This window comes from Ambystoma mexicanum, chromosome 1q (genome assembly GCF_040938575.1).
Source record: "Ambystoma mexicanum isolate Mex_15411 chromosome 1q, UKY_AmexF1_1, whole genome shotgun sequence".
Classification (NCBI taxonomy): Eukaryota; Metazoa; Chordata; class Amphibia; order Caudata; family Ambystomatidae; genus Ambystoma; species Ambystoma mexicanum.
In genome coordinates, this window is record NC_090922.1 from 138,506,177 (window position 1) to 138,524,358 (window position 18,182).

The window sequence follows — 18,182 nt, forward strand, 5'->3', positions numbered from 1 at the left end:
TAGCTGTCCTCTGCCTTTGTGGCTGTAACTGACCCAGAGTTTGTATAATGCCTACTACTAGAGCACCTGTTTTTAAAAAAAGAAGTCCTGTCCAGTAAGTGAAAGTGTGTGGTTGAAAGCAGATTTTCTCCTACATGTGTAGCTATGGGCAACAACCGTGTGCTTGCGGTTATGGCAAGGAGTGCCCTGAGAAGACAGCATCTTAGCAAAAAGAGCTGGGACTCTGGGGAGAGAGAGGGTGGTGTTGCTCTGGATGTCTCACGGACAAACATAGCAGGGGAGCTGGAAGCAGTCACCATTCAGAAGGACCTTGTTGGTCTGTTTGATGAGGTTTCTGGCCCTAGTCAACCTGGTAACACTGCCCAATTGCCATCAGTCTTGAGGGAGGCACAACAATCCCTGTTGAAAATCATGGACGCTGTGATTGCTGAAGCAATGACAGTCATGCCTTGATAATAAGGAGCATGGTGAGCTATAAACTGGCAATATCTTAAAGACAAGATAATTCATGATCTGAATCGGAATAAAACATCAGGATTTTTGCGACAGGGCGGATTCATTTGATGAGATCACCTCACACGCCCCCATGGATGGGATAGATAAAGCATGCCAATGTGGTCTGAGTGAGCTACAGCCCGATAGGATGTCATACCTACATGACTATAAATACCCATGCGGAAAATACTGCCAATGAGATTGGTGTATCTCAGTCCGACAGCAAGTGCCCTAACATGGGCTCTGCTGTGGTAGGTGTAGCGGGAGGGGCCTTTGTACCCTCAAAAAGTCTAGAAAGCAGGCTAATCCTTCACCCAGACTGCCTTTGGCTTCTGATGCTAGGGATATTCACTTCAGGAAGTCGAGATTGCCTGTAATAACTGATATCTCTCAAAGAGAGTTTAATATGGACTGTAGGAACTTTGTTATCACCAATGTAGAAAAGCCGGAGAGGATGGAAAGCAGAGAGGCGCTCGGAAACAAGGTCTTGTCCTGGGCTAAACACCAAGGTGGGTCCTGGCTGTGTTAGACGACGGGACCCTAGACTTCTGCAAAAGATGCATATTAAGGAATGGTGTACTGGGTCCAATACAGACTGTACTGTTATGGGCTGTGGTCGGAGCAGGCTTCTGTCATTTCTGAGTTCACGTAATAGCCTGACCAATGAGTCCTCTGCCTCTAACTGAAGGATTGTGCGTAATGCTTCAAAATCCACTTTCTTTTTTAATTGCTGCTTTCCGCCACCCCGAACATTTTTATTTAATTTGGTGTTGTGTGTGACCGTGTGTATTGTTTAGTGCCCTGATGCCCACGGGCCAAATCGGCGCTATATAAATACATTTTTTTTTTTAAATAAGCTCGCGGAATTTCAGTTCAACACTATTCTTTAGGAAAAGGCCATGGAGGGCGAGGTTGGAGAAACGCCTACATTACATTCTAGTTTAGTGGTCTTCCCTGAGATATAGTTCACACTTGAAGCGCCAGGATAGGTAATGTAAACATTGATCGGTTGTTGATCTAAATGTTGAAGTTCCAGCGAAGCGGCAACCATTTGCATCTTAGTTCACACAGTGTCTATGCCAGAGCTGCACCGGCTTCCCTGGATTACCTCTGGAGTTTCATGGTTTCAGATACAACCAGATCCTGCTCCAGGTTGGCCTTTTCCAGCTCCTTCATATAGATGCAGCACATGCATCTACACAAGATGGTCACGGTCTTGTAGATCCCTTACTGCCAATTTGCCAGCCCTCTCCCTGCCCCGTTGGCTCCCTGCCCCCTTGTTTCTCTGCTTGCCTCACTGTGTTCTTCCCCCTATGATTGTAAAGAGCTCAGTTACTTCCTGAAGCTAGTTCTGTGCTCCATAAATAACCTAGTAATAATAATAATAATGCCTACCCACAAATACTTATTTTTCTTTGTCTTAAGGGTTAACTTACCATCAAGTATTTCTTTTACCCCTTGCTATGGTTGTTGGTAGTGTGAGGATGTCCACTGCTGGGCTATGGGGACTGCCAAGGTGAATGCTGGGCTTTGAGGTGGTAGGGGTGAGGAGTTCCATGATCTGTCACTTGGCAGGGTACAGTCACTGGATCACAGCAAAGAACAGTAGTAGTGGTGGTCGGTCTTCTCCCGCTATTGACCAGCAGAGCAAGCCAGACCTTGAAGCTTGGACCCTGCCCAATCCCCTTTTAAGACCAGACAGGGTAATGCTTGTGTGCTTTCCTTCCCCATCCCAAGGGTGCCTCGAGCTCCCCTTCTAAACACAAACAAAACTCCAAAGCAGTAAACGAAGGCTTTTCCTTTATGGAAACTTATTTCCCTACACTTCAGGATGGTAACACGTGTTTGAGTACTGTTGCTGCTTCACTGGATATGTCAAAGAACTCTGGTGAGTTTGCAGAACACATGCTGAACTCTGCAGTTCTGTGGATACAATGTTGTGAATTTTTTTTCAAATGCTAAACGTTCAGCAAAAGATGAATAGATCGGTATTGCCCCCTGACGAATGCTGGGGGTGCAATGTTAAAATGTCCCAAACTGCTCAGTGAAACAAAGTATTACGCAAGATTACCCTGGATGGTCCCAGCCAATAAATCGTATGTTGAAAATATGAGAGTGCTCGGGACAACACAGGCAGCCTCCAGAACAGTTAGGAGATCAAGATTAAAACTCAAAATGTGGGACAGGCCAGTTGCAGACTTGGCCCAACTCCTTGAGACCAACACAGCCTCAGGGAGCACAGCCAATCGCATCCCTCACAATGTTACAAGCCCTTACTTGATGACCCTCGCACGTTGAGAAGGAAGCACACTATGAAAGCACCCAGTTGCAGTCTGTGTGAGTTGCTGGAGAAGGTTGTGAGGAGCAGTGGGATGGCATTGGAATGCTTTAGGAGTAGCCATTAGAAGTTGCTGAAGGTGAGAGAGGGAGAAGAGGGAGGTGTAGGAGGAGGTACATTCAGAAGATGTGGCAGTAACAGAGTATTCTGCTGTAGCACTTTGAAGCATCTTCTATGCTCTAGATGGAATTACCAATAAACATCTTAGACCAAATGACTGAACAGACCCAAGGAGGATCGTAACATACTGCTTTAATCTCAATTAAAGAAATCAGGGAGTTGTACAGCTATCAAAATAGATGCTTGCATAATCACACTTCCAGAGTGTATGTTTTCATACATCTATGACATCCTCCTACGTACATTTTACAAACCTATTAACCGGAGGGATTAGATTGGGGGAACATATCCACTTATAGAATCTGTTAATATCTCATTGGCTGCCCCTTGTCTGCAGGACAAGTCCTGAGCTACTTCCACATATGTAGCATACTGATTATAGCAGAGAATATGGCAGCGGATTGGTAACTGCAACATTGTATGTGAAAGTGTGTGGTAGGCTTATGATTGGTTGGAAACCCCATCTAACCTTGGACTTTCAGCTTGTTTAGCAGCATGTGTGTAGAAACGAAATCTAGGTCCTTGAGATGCATCAATTTTAGTCCATATGTCATCAACCTGATCCTTAGCGCAGGCCTTCTGTTTGTAATTGACCTCATAGTCTGCTCACTGTTCTGGAACATTGAGGGGGCATGAACAGACCACAATCTCCATCTGGGTTTTAATAAATAGCCCTTGTTTTCGACTTCTGAGTCACATGTTAGGAGGCCTTGATTTTGTCCATTTCAGCCTCTTATTTAGGACCACTTGATTTTTTTAAACAGGGTGCCATTACCATCTCTGGCCTTTAGAGACTTGTCACTCCACCTCACATAGGCTTTAGCCCTTGTGATTTGCAAGTGCCAAGTACTAAACAATGTCCTTGTCCCTCCTAATCTTAGCAGAAATATGTCTTTTTTTTTATCACATGGTCCATTCCTTAGACTCCCTTTGTGCCTTGCACCTATCTCTTGAAATATCCTTCTTGATCCTCGGCTGAGATACTACCTTATTCTACACGCGAAAACAGCTTTTCATCAGTTCTTCAATTTGCAACCCTAGCCTCGCTTTTTTGATGTAACAGGGTTGATTCTTAACACAGGCTGTCGTCCATTTTCTTTCAAAGGCCGTCCTAAATATTGTATATATACCTCCTTTTAGCAAGCTTCTACATATCTTTTCTACCATACGTTCGAGCGTATTTAGCAATTGGTCAGCACGTTATTTCACTATCTTTCATTTACGATTACTTTATCTTTAGGTACATGTTTCTCCTTGTGCTTCAGTTACATGGTCCGTTTTAAGTATTTTCACATTGTTTCAGCATGGATTCATACATCTTCTTTATGACATAATTCTGTCATCTTCAGACTTTATTTAGAGTTCATCCATATTACTCGTAATCTCATTCAGACATCTTGGTAGTGGACACCCTTCCTGGGAGCATCCTTCCACTGTCTCAACATGAGTGTATCTTCTGAATGGCTGTCTGAGTGTATATCGTCTTTCATAAAATCGACGCAGTATGGACATGTCGCATAAACTCATGCATGGGTTCCCAATTGTAGCTCTTCATCTACTACTCCAATAAGATGGTGGCGAGGGTCCGTGCTCCTCTACAGTAGGAGGAGGTGGTCACAAATGAGGAGGAGGAGGAGGACATAATGGAAGTACAAACGCTGAGAGGTCCACCCCTTAGCCAGCAGCACAGGAAGGTACCAGAAGGCTGGGTTGGTCCAAATCAGGTTGAGAAGGCAGGAAGAGGAACAAGACCCTGGGTGGGAGGATAGAGGAGGGGTAGTTAGTGCAGTGGTAAAAGTTCCCTTGGAGTTGAATAAACAGGAAACCGAGGGTTAAAGAAGGGTAAAGGGTCAACTATATTTGGGCCCTCCTCCGCCCAATGGTGATTCTGCAGTTCTACCACAAGACTGTGCAAGGGGCTTAGACTATTTATTATTTATAAATGAGGTCTGAACAAAGGGTTTGGAATCCCCTTGAAAACCTGCAACTCCACTAGGGAAGGTGAGACATTATCACACCCTGTATGGAGCACTTGAGGTTTTGGTTTATTTCTACCACGTTTAGTTGACCTGTTTAGAAGGTACTGTGATCCAATCCATCTACATCCAGTCTTCTGTGCATCCCTCCCCTCAGTCATCTTCCACTCACTTTGTACTCTTCACTCCTGCAATTCTTACGCACACTCACAACACAGTACCACATTCTCTACCAACCACTACCTCACATTTTCTGAAAATGGCCTCCACACTCCTGTACACCGTCCTCCCTGTTTCTGGTGTCTTGGTCTGCCACCTCCTCCTATGACTTCACCCAATCAGCCCACAACTTCCTGTGTCCTGTCCCCCACTTTATCGTCCCGCTCTGTCTCCCATTGGTCCTCTCCCACAAGTTCACTGGGCCAATCGTGACTGGCCTACCCTGCCCGGGAGGTGTTAAAGAGAAGAGAGCACATAAAAAGGAGGCTAAGCCCTGCCCCTTTTTGCCTTGTGGATCCAGTAAGCCAATCAATGGCGGCCTACATCGTGGATAATGTTCCATTTTGTGTCGGGGAACCGTACCTCCGTCACACTGTGTGTGCGCTCCTGTCAGCTTGCAGTGCACAGTTTTCATTGCTGCCAACTATGGTTGCCATGGCTCTTTATAGTGATTCTCTATCTCACTTTAAGTCGGGGGAGATCTTTTGACAGGATTTGTCTGTTTTGAAGCACGTGTGGGCTGCCATATTGTATTCAGTCCTCTGGGAAGACTGGTAAATGTAGTTGCATGCAACAAGAAGAGAGTGCCCAGCATCTCCATATAGAGGTTGGGGTAATTTACAGTGGTAATGCCCTAGTAGGCACTTCGGGAGGGGACAGAATCTGGATCCCTCACAACTGCCACCATCTCCTCTGGGGTAGGTATGTTTCTGTCATCCACCATGGTAGACCTCCCACCCCAGGCTGAAAGGGGCCCCTATCCCCTCTTGACAAGGTTACAGTGGGGATCAGGGGCCCCAGGGATCCTCCATATCGCCCCTCTGGGTAGTTCTTCCATAAGCTTGGAAACCTCCCTGGGCCCAGGGTCCCTCAATCCTCCCCAAGTAGATCTTTGTAGGCGACGGTCACAATCATTCATGTTCTGAAGGCATACAACTAGTGGAGTGTTCTGTGACTGACGAGGCCCTACCATTAACCTCATGTAGAACTAATGTAAAGTTCTAGCAGTCCTATCACAGAGACCAGATGTGTTTTTTTTGCTTCTCACCATGAAACAGTACATATACAGAGGCTATTCAAGCAAGATTGCTTCAAAATAGCTCTCCGGGCAATTATCATTCAGATTTAGGTCCCAGTACTGTTGGCTTGAATACTGCTATTATTGACAGTAGCATTTGATAAATGGTAAAAACAAAGTTCTTACCATAACCCATGTTAAGCAGCTACCTGTGGGCCTTGCATTCGGTTCTTTCTTGTGGTGGGGAGGAAATGCATAAATACATAAAATAGGACTTGCCAGGAACCACCAGACAGTGTCTGATATGTTGCACCATACGACCCGCCGCTAAGGGTGGTAACTTGAAGGATTCCGAGTGAAATCTTCGAACTTTTAAAAAATGAAACAAATAATCTATTTCAAAATGCTGCTGAAGGATTGCTGAGAGAGGTCTTCTAAATCAAACTGTCATGCCCCATGCCACACACAAGTGTGCCTCTGATTTCATAGGCATCCCGCCAGCACAGAAGAGGGTGTGCGGTGGCATAGCCTACCCAGGGTTTGGGGCGCTCAGTGTTGCATTTTGAAGGCCACACAAATCCGCTGAAATGAATCGGTCTTTTTTTTGTATTTGGCCTTCAAAATCTGGAAATGTCATAGAAGCAACTTGAAGCCCTGGCAACACTACCACTGCCTCTTGCTCACTGATAATGTTGCAGGTGAGGGTGTTACAAACATTTTTTAGCAGGCATCTCGTAAGACAAAAGGAGATCCAGTGGAAGACCACATCGTGGTTTACTGTAGACCATGTTCACGTACAACTTCGTTATGTCCTCCATACTGTTGAAAAAGGACCATGGAGGAGGGTGCAAGTTAGGGAAGGGCTGTAAGGCTTATTGCTTTTGGTGGGAGTTCTCCTTAAGCCACTGAATGCCACTGTGTGTATGTCACTTTCAAGAGTATAAGTCACGACCCGCAAAGACGCATTGAACAGGAAAGGCATATCACGACGCACGCGCAAACCTATCATTGATGGTAAAGAGCCTGCAGTTTCCTCCTGCACTGAAGCCCGCTTTTTCTTTATAGAATGTAGACCCTCTGCATCATGGGTCTGCAGGAAATAGGACTGCTGCTCAATAGAGGCTCCTTTGCCATTCAGAATCGGTAGATGTGTGTGTAACTTCAGTCTACGTCTGCTCCAGTGATGGCTTTATGCTGGAGCTTGGTCTGGAATCCCAAATGCATGAGAGATGGTGTTGACCATATCGTCACTTAACATTTTGAAAGAGGGAGTCAAGAAATAATGTTAAAGTAACTCCATTATTTTGGACATCAGAATACTTCCCTGTAAAAATGATTCCTTGGCAAGAAAATTGTAGTCAGTTAATGGTTCTGAAACCAAATTTGATCCTCTGGACCAGTGCTCCATGTAAGATGTGGGAGTATTACTCACTATTTTTTAAACTGCCAATAGGATTTTAGGGTATACAAAAGAAATTCTGATTCCGAATGGGCATATGTGTTGGCAAATAGATAATTTAACTTTAAAATGCATCTTTTTGCAATTCCTACTTCTTTACACCTAATAATTCTTGCATTGTTGCCTCAATATTTCTGTTCACATCAGGCAGTTGTGCCACTGCCCTGCTGGTACCACTGATGCAAACATACTGCTGTGTCCGTTTTCTATTTTTTGTTCAGAGAATGTTCACTCCTTTTTTTGTTGTACCCTAGTACAATTTTTAGGAATGAAAAGGGGCTGCTGTGTTGCTTATCCGTATTGCTGCTTCCTACATCAGCTTTTTGAATTCCTTAAAGAAACCAGAGGGAACAGCATCCAATTGGATGTGTACAATTGAAATTCCAATGGGACTTGGCAAGGTATTTCTGAGTTTTTGTCTAGCGCCATGGTGCCTTTTTAAGGTGCTATTTGTGTTCTCTACGTCCTCTTAGCATACATCTTTGGAGCAGGAGTGGACTCAGGGAGCCAAAGAGACATTTTAAGTGAGAAAAGATCATCAGCAGATTTAGTTTTTGCTAGTAGCAGGTGCTAAAGCGCCACCTATGAGCCAAAACTGTTGCATTACAATACAGCTAGGGAGAAATGGTATATGAGGGGCACGAAGCTTTAGGTGTTTGGTTATTCGTCCACCCATTGACTGCTCATGGCCATGCTAATCCCTATGGCTATTCACACACACAACTTTCTGGCCAAAACGCATCCTCCTGGGATATCTTTGAGCTAACTTTATCATCCTTGAAGTGTTTGCCAGTGTTTTTCAAAACAGTCTTCCAAGAGTTAATTACTCATCGGAGCTGTAAACTCAGTAGTAGTGTAATAAAAATGTCTTAACCAGATCTGCCTTCCAGCCACTCTTTCTAAGCACCATGCATGTCCATCACTGAAGTCCTGTTAAAATGAAAACAGCACTGGCAAATCCAACAGTTTTGACTTGTGCATATGTATAAGACTTTTGCAAGGCACTGCTGTTATCCCCAAGTACTCTGACCATTTTGCACCTGCTACCATCAATGGCTAGTGCATACCACTACCGCAGTGGCTGGCAAATGCCTTTCCCCTACCTACACAAATGCCAAACCTGTTGGCATTGTCAATGCTTGTTTAGGAATGCTTCCGAAGCTCCAAGACTGGAGGGCACACTTTAAACGAAGTGAAATTTACAAAAGTCACTTTACGGTTCCTGTTTGTGGGCGATTTGTCTTCTTACTGGACTTGAACATTGCACTGGCGTAGAACACGTAAAACGGTACTGGAAACATTTTTTTTCCTACTTGTTTCAGTTGCCGAATCTTAAATAATATTGTCATTAAGATTCTAGCAATGATTCTGTTCAAATTTGATTTTTATAAAGTTGGTAGTATTGATGTTTATAAGCGTTTGATGACCTTCTTAACATATCCTTAAAATAGACAGTGCTCGAAGTGTACGAAAAGAAGTAGTGGACCAATGTTCCCTGCTGGCCTGCCCCGCTCCCTACAAACCCCATGGCCACGCCCCCTTCCACATGCAATGCAACCCTTCAAACAAACACACCAGCTGTCTAATGGAATGTAAAACAAGGGGGGGTCTGGGAATCTGTCTACCAGCACGAACACAGCCCAATGGCCTGTTCTTGGGTGAATAACCCCTGGGAGAGACTCTACCAAGTCTTTAGCTCACTGTCCCTTTCACAGAGAAGAGATTTCCCGGTATATCAGCCTTTGTCCTGCCCAGGGGCAGTACAGCACCGAAATACTAGGCAATTCTCCTCTGAACAAGAGTACCAAGAGCAACCCCATACACGTGTTTCAGTCTTGTTGGGCATCATCAGTGAGGTGAAGCTGTGCCTCTCAAAGAACAGTGAGTGAGGTGTCCACGTCTGGATCGCCCTGGTAATTTAGGGTGAGACCCAAAGTTAATTTATGTAAAACAAGGGGGGGTCTGGGAATCTCTCTACCAGCACGAACACAGCCCAATGACCTGTTCTTGGGTGATTAACCCCTGGTAGAGACTCTACCAAGTCTTTAGCTCACTGTCCCTTTCACAGAGAGGAAATATCCCTGCATATCAGTCTTTGTCCTGTCTAATGGAAAGAATGCTCAGTCAAGTGCACTGAAGTGCAAGTTTCAACTTCTGCCTACACTTTTATTTCAAAATGAAACGATTCCAGAGTATAGGAACAGATTAACTTGAATGTCACTGTAGTAGTACCACTCCCAAAAAACAATCAGAGAATCTGATTAGGAGTAACACATGGCCTTAAGTGTTAGTTAAGGTAACTGTTTTAACACACAAAAACACATAAGACATTTCTTGAAATTGTGTTTCTTTTGACAATAAACGGTTAGCTCTCCTTTTCTTTCCCTATTAGATGGGTGGTCCACCACCTCTTACCTAGGGACAAGCACCCTACACAGGGAAAGGGCGTTCTTCCGCTTAGGCACTTTGGTAGTTTACACATTTATTGTCAAAAGAAACAAAACTTCAAGAAATGTCTTTTCCCCAAAGTGTGTTTTGTGTTAAAGTAGTACCACTCCCAATCGCTCCCGCCCACTCCACCACTGAAAAAAGATGCGTACAGAGAGAACTGTGCTTTTAAAGACTTGTTTTAGAGAAGAAACTAACTGGATTGTGCAGTGGAATGCTTTGTTGTAGTTCAACCAGACAGGCTGCTTAAATGTGAGCCCTTTCTTTCATAAGTCTAATGTTTCTTCTTGGCCTCACCAACTTTTGGGATGACGTTAAAGGCGTGAAGGCTTGTGGAATGGAGAAGAATGCGCGTATTGTTTAATCCAGAGCTTTCGTCAAAGATTAGGTTCGAATCTAGACAAGCGGCATCCGACTTAAGCATTCTTATTCGTGTTTGTCTACAAGAAAGCGCAGCATCTCACTTTCACATTCTTGGCTTAAAAATTATCATTGATACATATGATAACAATGGAGGGTGATTTAAAGCTCTATAAATTAATATAGGCTACCACTATGTATAGGGTAACGTTCAACATGTATAATTGTATTATCAGGAAACCTTCCCCATCACTAAATTAAGGACTTCCCTGCCACTACATTTTTTTTATTTGATCCATCAAATGGTGTGACCCTTTAAGGTCAATTTTAAATCAAGGTTTGAAAACATAATATATCTGGAGTACATCTTCATGAATGAGAAAAATCTATGGCCCTGTGCTGTACACATTCAGGTTTCAAAGTACAGTACATATACTGTGCAAAGTATTTCAGACAATAAAGGTATACAACATTTAAAAGGACAGATTCCCTTTTTTTCTGCCAAAAAGAAAAGTGCATCATTGGCTTTTCAGTGCTGTGAGTCTAGCTGTGGGCGTGTTGAGGAACCTGGAAAAATGTAGGCCTGACGTCTAAGGCTAGCTAGGATGTTATGGGGATGGGAAAAATAGAAAGCCAAGCTTGGGGAGGCAGTCAACAAAAAAAATAGGTGTGCGAATCTGTGAAGTGGGAATAGCTCAAAGGAGGATTGTAGGAAAAAGTGGAGACAAGACGACTGAGCAGCAGATCTGACGACTATAGTGTGAAGGTGGTGCAGGAAACAATAGACTGAGCAGCAGAGATGAAGGCTTTAGTGTGAAGGTGGTGCAGGAAACAATAGACTGAGCAGCAGAGCTGAAGGCTATAGTGTGAAGGTGGTGCAGGAAACAATAGACTGAGCAGCAGACCTGAAGGCTATAGTTTGAAGGTGGTGCAGGAAACAGACTGAGCAGCAGATCTGAAGGCTATAGTGTGAAGATGGTGCAGGAAACAATAGACTGAGCAGCAGAGTTGAAGGCTATAGTGTGAAGGTGGTGCAGGAAACAGACTGAGCAGCAGATCTGAAGGCTATAGTGTGAAGGTGGTGCAGGAGACAGACTGAGCAGTAGAGCTGAAGGCTATAGTGTGAAGGTGGTGCAGGAGACAGACTGAGCAGTAGAGCTGAAGGCTATAGTGTGAAGGTGGTGCAGGAAACAATAGACTGAGCAGCAGACCTGAAGGCTATAGTTTGAAGGTGGTGCAGGAAACAACAGACTGAGCAGCAGATCTGAAGGCTATGGTGTGAAGATGGTGCAGGAAACAATAGACTGAGCAGCAGAGTTGAAGGCTATAGTGTGAAGGTGGTGCAGGAAACAGACTGAGCAGCAGAGCTGAAGGCTATAGTGTGAAGGTGGTGCAGGAAACAGACTGAGCAGCAGAGAGGAGGGCTATAGAGTGAAGGTGGTGCAGGAGACAGACTGAGTAGTAGAGCTGAAGGCTATAGTGTGAAGGTGGTGCAGGAAACAATAGACTGAGCAGCAGAGCTGAAGGCTATAGGGTGAAGGTAGCACAGGAAACTATAAACGGAGAAGCTGAGCAGCAGGGCTGAAGGCTACAGTGTGAAGGTGGTGCAGGAAACAATAGACTGAGCAGCAGATCTGAAGGCTTTAGTGTGAAGGTGGTGCAAGAAACAATAGGCTGAGCAGCAGAGCTGAAGGCTATAGTGTGAAGGTGGTGCCGGAAACAATAGACTGAGCAGCAGATCTGAAGGCTATAGTGTGAAGATGGTGCAGGAAACAATAGACTGAGCAGCAGAGCTGAAGGCTATAGTGTGAAGGTGGTGCAGGAAACAGACTGAGCAGCAGAGCTGAAGGCTATAGTGTGAAGATGGTGCAGGAAACAATAGACTGAGCAGCAGAGCTGAAGGCTATAGTGTGAAGATGGTGCAGGAAACAATAGACTGAGCAGCAGAGCTGAAGGCTATAGTGTGAAGGTGGTGCAGGAAACAGACTGAGCAGCAGAGCTGAAGGCTATAGTGTGAAGGTGGTGCAGGAAACAATAGACTGAGCAACAGAGCTGAAGGCTATATTGTGAAGGTGGTGCAGGAAACAGACTGAGCAGCAGAGATGAAGGCTATAGTGTGAAGGTGGTGCAGGAAACAATGGACTGAGCAGTAGAGCTGAAGGCTATAGTGTGAAGGTGGTGCAGGAAACAACAGACTGAGCAGCAGAGCCGAAGGCTATAGTGTGAAGGTGGTGCAGGAAACAGACTGAGCAGCAGAGCTGAAGGCTATAGTGTGAAGGTGGTGCAGGAAACAATAGACTGAGCAGCAGAGCTGAAGGCTATAGGGTGAAGGTGGTGCAGGAAACAATAGACTGAGCAGCAGAGCTGAAGGCTATAGTGTGAAGGTGGTGCAGGAAACAATAGACTGAGCAGCAGAGCCGAAGGCTATAGTGTGAAGGTGGTGCAGGAAACAGACTGAGCAGCAGAGCTGAAGGCTATAGTGTGAAGGTGGTGCAGGAAACAATAGACTGAGCAGCAGAGCTGAAGGCTATAGGGTGAAGGTGGTGCAGGAAACAATAGACTGAGCAGCAGAGCTGAAGGCTATAGTGTGAAGGTGGTGCAGGAAACAATAGACTGAGCAGCAGAGCTGAAGGATATAGGGTGAAGGTAGCACAGGAAACAATAAACGGAGAAGCTGAGCAGCAGAGCTGAAGGCTATACGGTGAAGGTAGCACAGGAAACAATAAACGGAGAAGCTGAGCAGCATGGCTGAAGGCTATAGTGTGAAGATGGTGCAGGAAACAATAGACTGTGCAGCATATTTGAAGGATATAGTGAAGGCTGTAGTGTTTAGTAGACCTGGGGGAGCCGGGGGCCAGTCTGGTGGTCTGGCCTTGCTCTTAGGGCCAAGCACGAGCCGATCCTAGGAAATGGCTGTGCAAAACAGGGGAGGCACCTGGTTGTTAGCAAATTAGAGTAAGTCTTCTCAAACGTTCTCCAGTGTGTATTCCGTTCCATGAAGGCCCAGAATCCTGATTTTCAGAAGTCCAGCATTTCAGACTTTGTGGAGCTGAAGTTGTACCATCCCGTTGCTTTCCAAAGGTTTGGTCATCCATGCAAGGCCTGCAATCTGGAAATGGTGACTGGCTTTCGTGTTTTTAGGAGCAGAATGACCAAAGAGTGCTTGAGCAAGGCAGACAATGATCCAGACGTGAGAGCTCTTCATGAGGGCACTCTGTGGTTTGGCCAGGGTGTCTCTGCAAGCAGCAGCAATTGGCGTCAAGGGGAACCATCTTATATAGAAGGTTTAAGGGTCTGCAGAAGTCTGATTTTTGGATTTGTGTGTCATCGCAAAGTAGTACTGAGTAGGAGATGAGGGATGGCGGATCTTTAGTGGTGGTAAGTACGTGGCAGAAAGAATGGTAAGATGGTTTAATTTCTTCTTCAATATTGCTCATTTGGTCAATTGAAGAGGATGTTTTGTAGCAGAATTGTTGCATCTCTAAAAGGTTGGTTGCAGCTGTGGGGAGGAGACTAAGCAAAGTTAAAGAGGTGTTTCTGATTGTTGAGGGAATCGAGAATCATATTGGAATAGAACCACTTTTTCTGCTGTGAAGATGGTCTTGTGATAATGTTTGTGAGCTCCTTCGAGGACTGCTCTGGTTGATCGGTTGTTGGATTTGTTCCAGGTGGATTCAAATTCCTGCACGCTTTTTCTAAAGGGAGTGAGGAGTGTGTGAACCACTTTTTCTGTGTAGGTCTCTGCTTGCCCTTTTACAGAGGTGCACAATATTCAACTGCTTTCAGTTGAAGGTGAAGGCTTTGCAGAGGTCAGCAGTCAAATAGTGCTCAGCTGGGGGATTAAATCGGGTGAACTGTAATGGAGGCTGATATATTTTTAATACATCTGAAAATGTAGGGAATTAGCAGTGAAAGAGGAGAAGTTTAGAAAAGGATCCTGGGATCATCAGACCAGCCAATGGGCAGGTTGCGCATCGGCCTTCCAGGGGGAGCATGAGTGATGATGCTATCACGGCAGTGACCAATGGAGTGAGTGCAAGCGCTGGGGAGGATGTCGAGCTTGAAGTAGTTACAAATCTCTATGAATTGCTTGGTAGCGGGTAATGAGGCGTCGCCGAGCCAGATGTTGATTCAACAGGTGGTTTGAAGCATTGAGAAGTTGCATCAGGAGTTGCAAGGTCAGTAACGAAGGTCGATGTTGGGACAGGGGCACGGGTGCAAGTGATAATTTTGTGGCAACTCGTTGGGATGGTGTGCAATTGAATGGCAATACGTTTTCGGGTGTTGAACGTTGGGAGGTCCAAACGTGAGACAGGCAGAGGTGATCTGCAATGGTTTGGGAGAGATAGGAGCCTCCAGATAGTACGAAGTGTGTGAAGAGGTATTGTACAACCGCGTTTCTGTAATCATTGAGCAATCGTGAGTAAGGTTGCGTATTAAGTCGTCAAAAGCTGTAGCACGCAAGGAAGATGATCTGGCATTGATGTGACCTCAATATGGATCCGGGGATAGTGGAGCGTTAGAAAGGGTCACTGTTGATTGGGATTCCTATCTTTTGCGGTGGATAACCGAGTAAGAATGGCGTAGGTTTGGGATGATGGTGGTAAGGTTGGATTTTAGCTATGGTGTCCCTAATTTCCTATGTCCAGAATAAAATGGATCTCTTCAAGAGACCTTGGAAAAGGGAAACCAGAGGAAAGATGCTTAGGACTATAACTTGCATGGAGAAAGGTTAGGGATTGCAAAGCACATTGTAGCATGCAGCAGACAGAGACTTATTGCGAAGAGAGATAGAGTGAAGAAACAGGAGACTGGAGATGTGAGATTCCAATTCAAGAATATCAATACCCTTAATTTGACCTCAAGTGGAATGCAAGCATATGTTTGAAAAATCGTAAAATGAGGCGAAACTTAAAATGACAATGCTATATAATGAGCATGCATTTTACATGAACAAACCATTTACATTTCACAGCAAAACATGTTGATTTGAATGAGAGAAAATGATAGCACTGTTTTGAGGTTAATCTCTGTAGCAAACTGTAAGAGGATTTGAAGTACTAGGCCTCGTTTTAGCTCATATATCGGAGTACATTAAGTAAGCTGGCACAGGCAGGCCTGTTCCACCTTTCTTCTTTTATTCTCCAGTTTCAAGTAGCTGGTTGGCGTGACTTCAAGTGACCCAAAGTGCAGTTTGCGCAGAGGTGTTCGAGCAGGTTACCTTTCAGGCTCACAAAGAACCCTTCATCGAGAATGAGACGGAGTTGGCAAAATAGACAGGGGCCGTCTCTCAAAGCGGACTGTCCACACCAAGTGGCCCTCACAGGGGCCATCAGTGTGCTTGTTCAGCATTGAGACGCTGAAAAAATAACAGTAGCCGCTTGTCCAGCAGGGGGCAATGAAGACCATCCTGGAGTGTGTTGCCAAGTGTATTTTTGTAGTTTGCCCAAAGCTGAAATAACGTTGTGTTTTTGTTTTGTTTTTTTGCTTTCAGTTTACAAACCCTCTTATTTTGTTACTGCTTGGATCGGCCCTCGTCAGCGTCATCACTAAGGAGTATGAAGATGCAGTGAGCATTACAGTGGTAAGCGTCTGTGGGTCTGGGCAATGCCTCTCTTGAATGTTTGCCGTTCAGCTTGTTCGTTGGGTTGAGGGCACCAGCATGGCCGTGCACTGGCCTGGAGATGCTCCTCAAATGGATGTCCCCCTAGAAAAGGTGGTGTATGTAAAAAATGAGCTCTGAAACTGTGCTTCCAAATGAAGGCCGCATATATCTTTGACGAGAGATTTTTTGCTCTTTTTCCTATTGACATGCAATTTGTCCTTGGCTCACCTGCCGTTTTGACAAGACGTTTTGGAGCATGGTCAACAATTGTTTTCTACCAGAGCCTGGCCACCCCAGCTAAGCCTTACTTTACCAAATGCACACACACACACATTCTAATCCTACTCCGTGACCTCCAACACTCTGGATTTCGGTCCCCGAGGGCGTTCCCACCCAGGGCTCAACTCGAGGGTACACGCGGGGGGACGGAGTCCACCCACTTTTTTCAGAGGGTGGACTCCGTCTCCCCCCCCAGCTAAAATGAGAAACCTTGAATGCTCTCTTTGAATTTGTGAATTAAAGTAGACCTCAGGGATCAAACCGAAGTTGTCAGGATGGTAGGTGGACACCAGTGCACTATATAACCTGATCAAAAATAACAACTAAAGGTGAAATATCCCATTTATGTACTGCAAGTTCCAGGGAAAACATTTGTATTCGTTTTTGGAATTTAAAACAAGCACTCCTTTTAACGTTTTCAAAAACACTATTAGAAGAAAACAACGTGCCTTGGTTTTGGTGTGATTTTATGAAAGGCAAATGCCATTCGACCTGTGCAATTTGGGTTGTTATACAAAGCCAATTTAATGAAATGTGCATATTTCACCTTGATATGCTAATTTCTGGTGACATTACATCCCATTACATTTGTTGATGAGCCCCCCCCCACTTTAATTTTTAGGACTTGACCTCTGTTCCCACCACTAGCCCATTGACGGAGGTGGAGCCAGGTGGGAGAAGGGAGAGTGCTTTCCCCCTCTGTCTCCGCCCTGGTGCCCGGTGCACCCCTCATCCCCCCCATTGATTCCTGATGGGCTTGCTGGTGCTCCACTCAAAGCATCCACCATGAACTTTAGTTCATTAAAAGAAATGTAAAAGCTGGGCACACGGCAGCTGCAGCACGCAATAGCGATGTGTACTGTGCAGCTACCATGCTGCGGCGGGGGTCCTTCCCTTGCCTGGGGCAGTATCACACTGCCGCAGAGTGGGAGCAGTGGAGCTATGTGATTGAATGAATGATTTATGGTGCATAGCGCAGTATCTAGTCTGGGTGCTTCTCGGGGTATGAGCTCTGTGGGAGTGACCCTGCCACAGGTGTTGCCTCTGTACTGAAGGCTGCCACAGGGAACCCTCACAATGTCACAGAGCGAGAAAAATGGGGCTGTGCATACGAATGAGCAAGCGTTTACCCAGCAGAAGTCTCTAACCGAGGATTCATATACTTCTTTGTGCATCTTTTTCCAGTCCTCTTTGCCCTGCTCTTCTCTCTTTTAGCTTCAAAAGACCTCTTCTGAATATCCAAGACCTTGTTCCTTGAGGCATGGAAAAGGTCTACTCCATTGTAGAAGTAGTCTCAGGACTTCTACTAATGTTTATTCCATGGTTGTCATTAGAACTGGGCGGCACTATGCCATCTTGGTCATCGGGCCCGAATCTTTTTTCCCTCTGAGGACTTAATTGATTGCTCTAAGCCACATTCTTTTGACCCTTCCAATGTAGGGCTGATTTTAGACCATCAAACCCAAGGGTGCAAACTTCCATTTTACCGTTTGACAGTCACATAGAAAAGATTAAGATTTCTTTCAGTGTAAGTACGTCACAAAATCAGAGGCTTGCTATTTTGTCAGAGGGCCTGAGCCAGAGTCTAAATCTGTTACTTTCATTTATTTAATTTGTAGTGTGCAAACCATTAACACATGGGCGTGAGGGTGCAGACAAAGACAGACACAAGCAGTCCAGGTTAATGAAAGAGCAATTGGCCAGCAGAGAGATGATTGTCGAAACCGCCAGGTCTTGTGCTCTTTCTTGAACTAAGTCGGTGAGGAATAACCTCTTAATGAAGAGGGTAGAGAGTTCCATAATACAGAAGCAGCACAGAAGACTGCTCCTCCCTTCTTGGTTTTACATTTTGGTAAAAAGAGGTA

The 18,182-nt window shown here is 45.1% G+C and overlaps 1 protein-coding gene across 2 annotated transcripts in view; it reads left to right on the plus strand.

Moving 5' to 3' along the window:
- Positions 1-18,182, plus strand: part of ATP2C2 (ATPase secretory pathway Ca2+ transporting 2) — a 565,565-nt gene that overhangs the window by 262,639 nt on the left and 284,744 nt on the right. For both annotated transcript variants that reach the window (XM_069636233.1, XM_069636231.1), the window contains exon 4: positions 15,928-16,017. In XM_069636233.1, the coding sequence (XP_069492334.1) occupies positions 15,928-16,017 (90 nt within the window). The remainder of the gene's footprint in view (positions 1-15,927; positions 16,018-18,182) is intronic.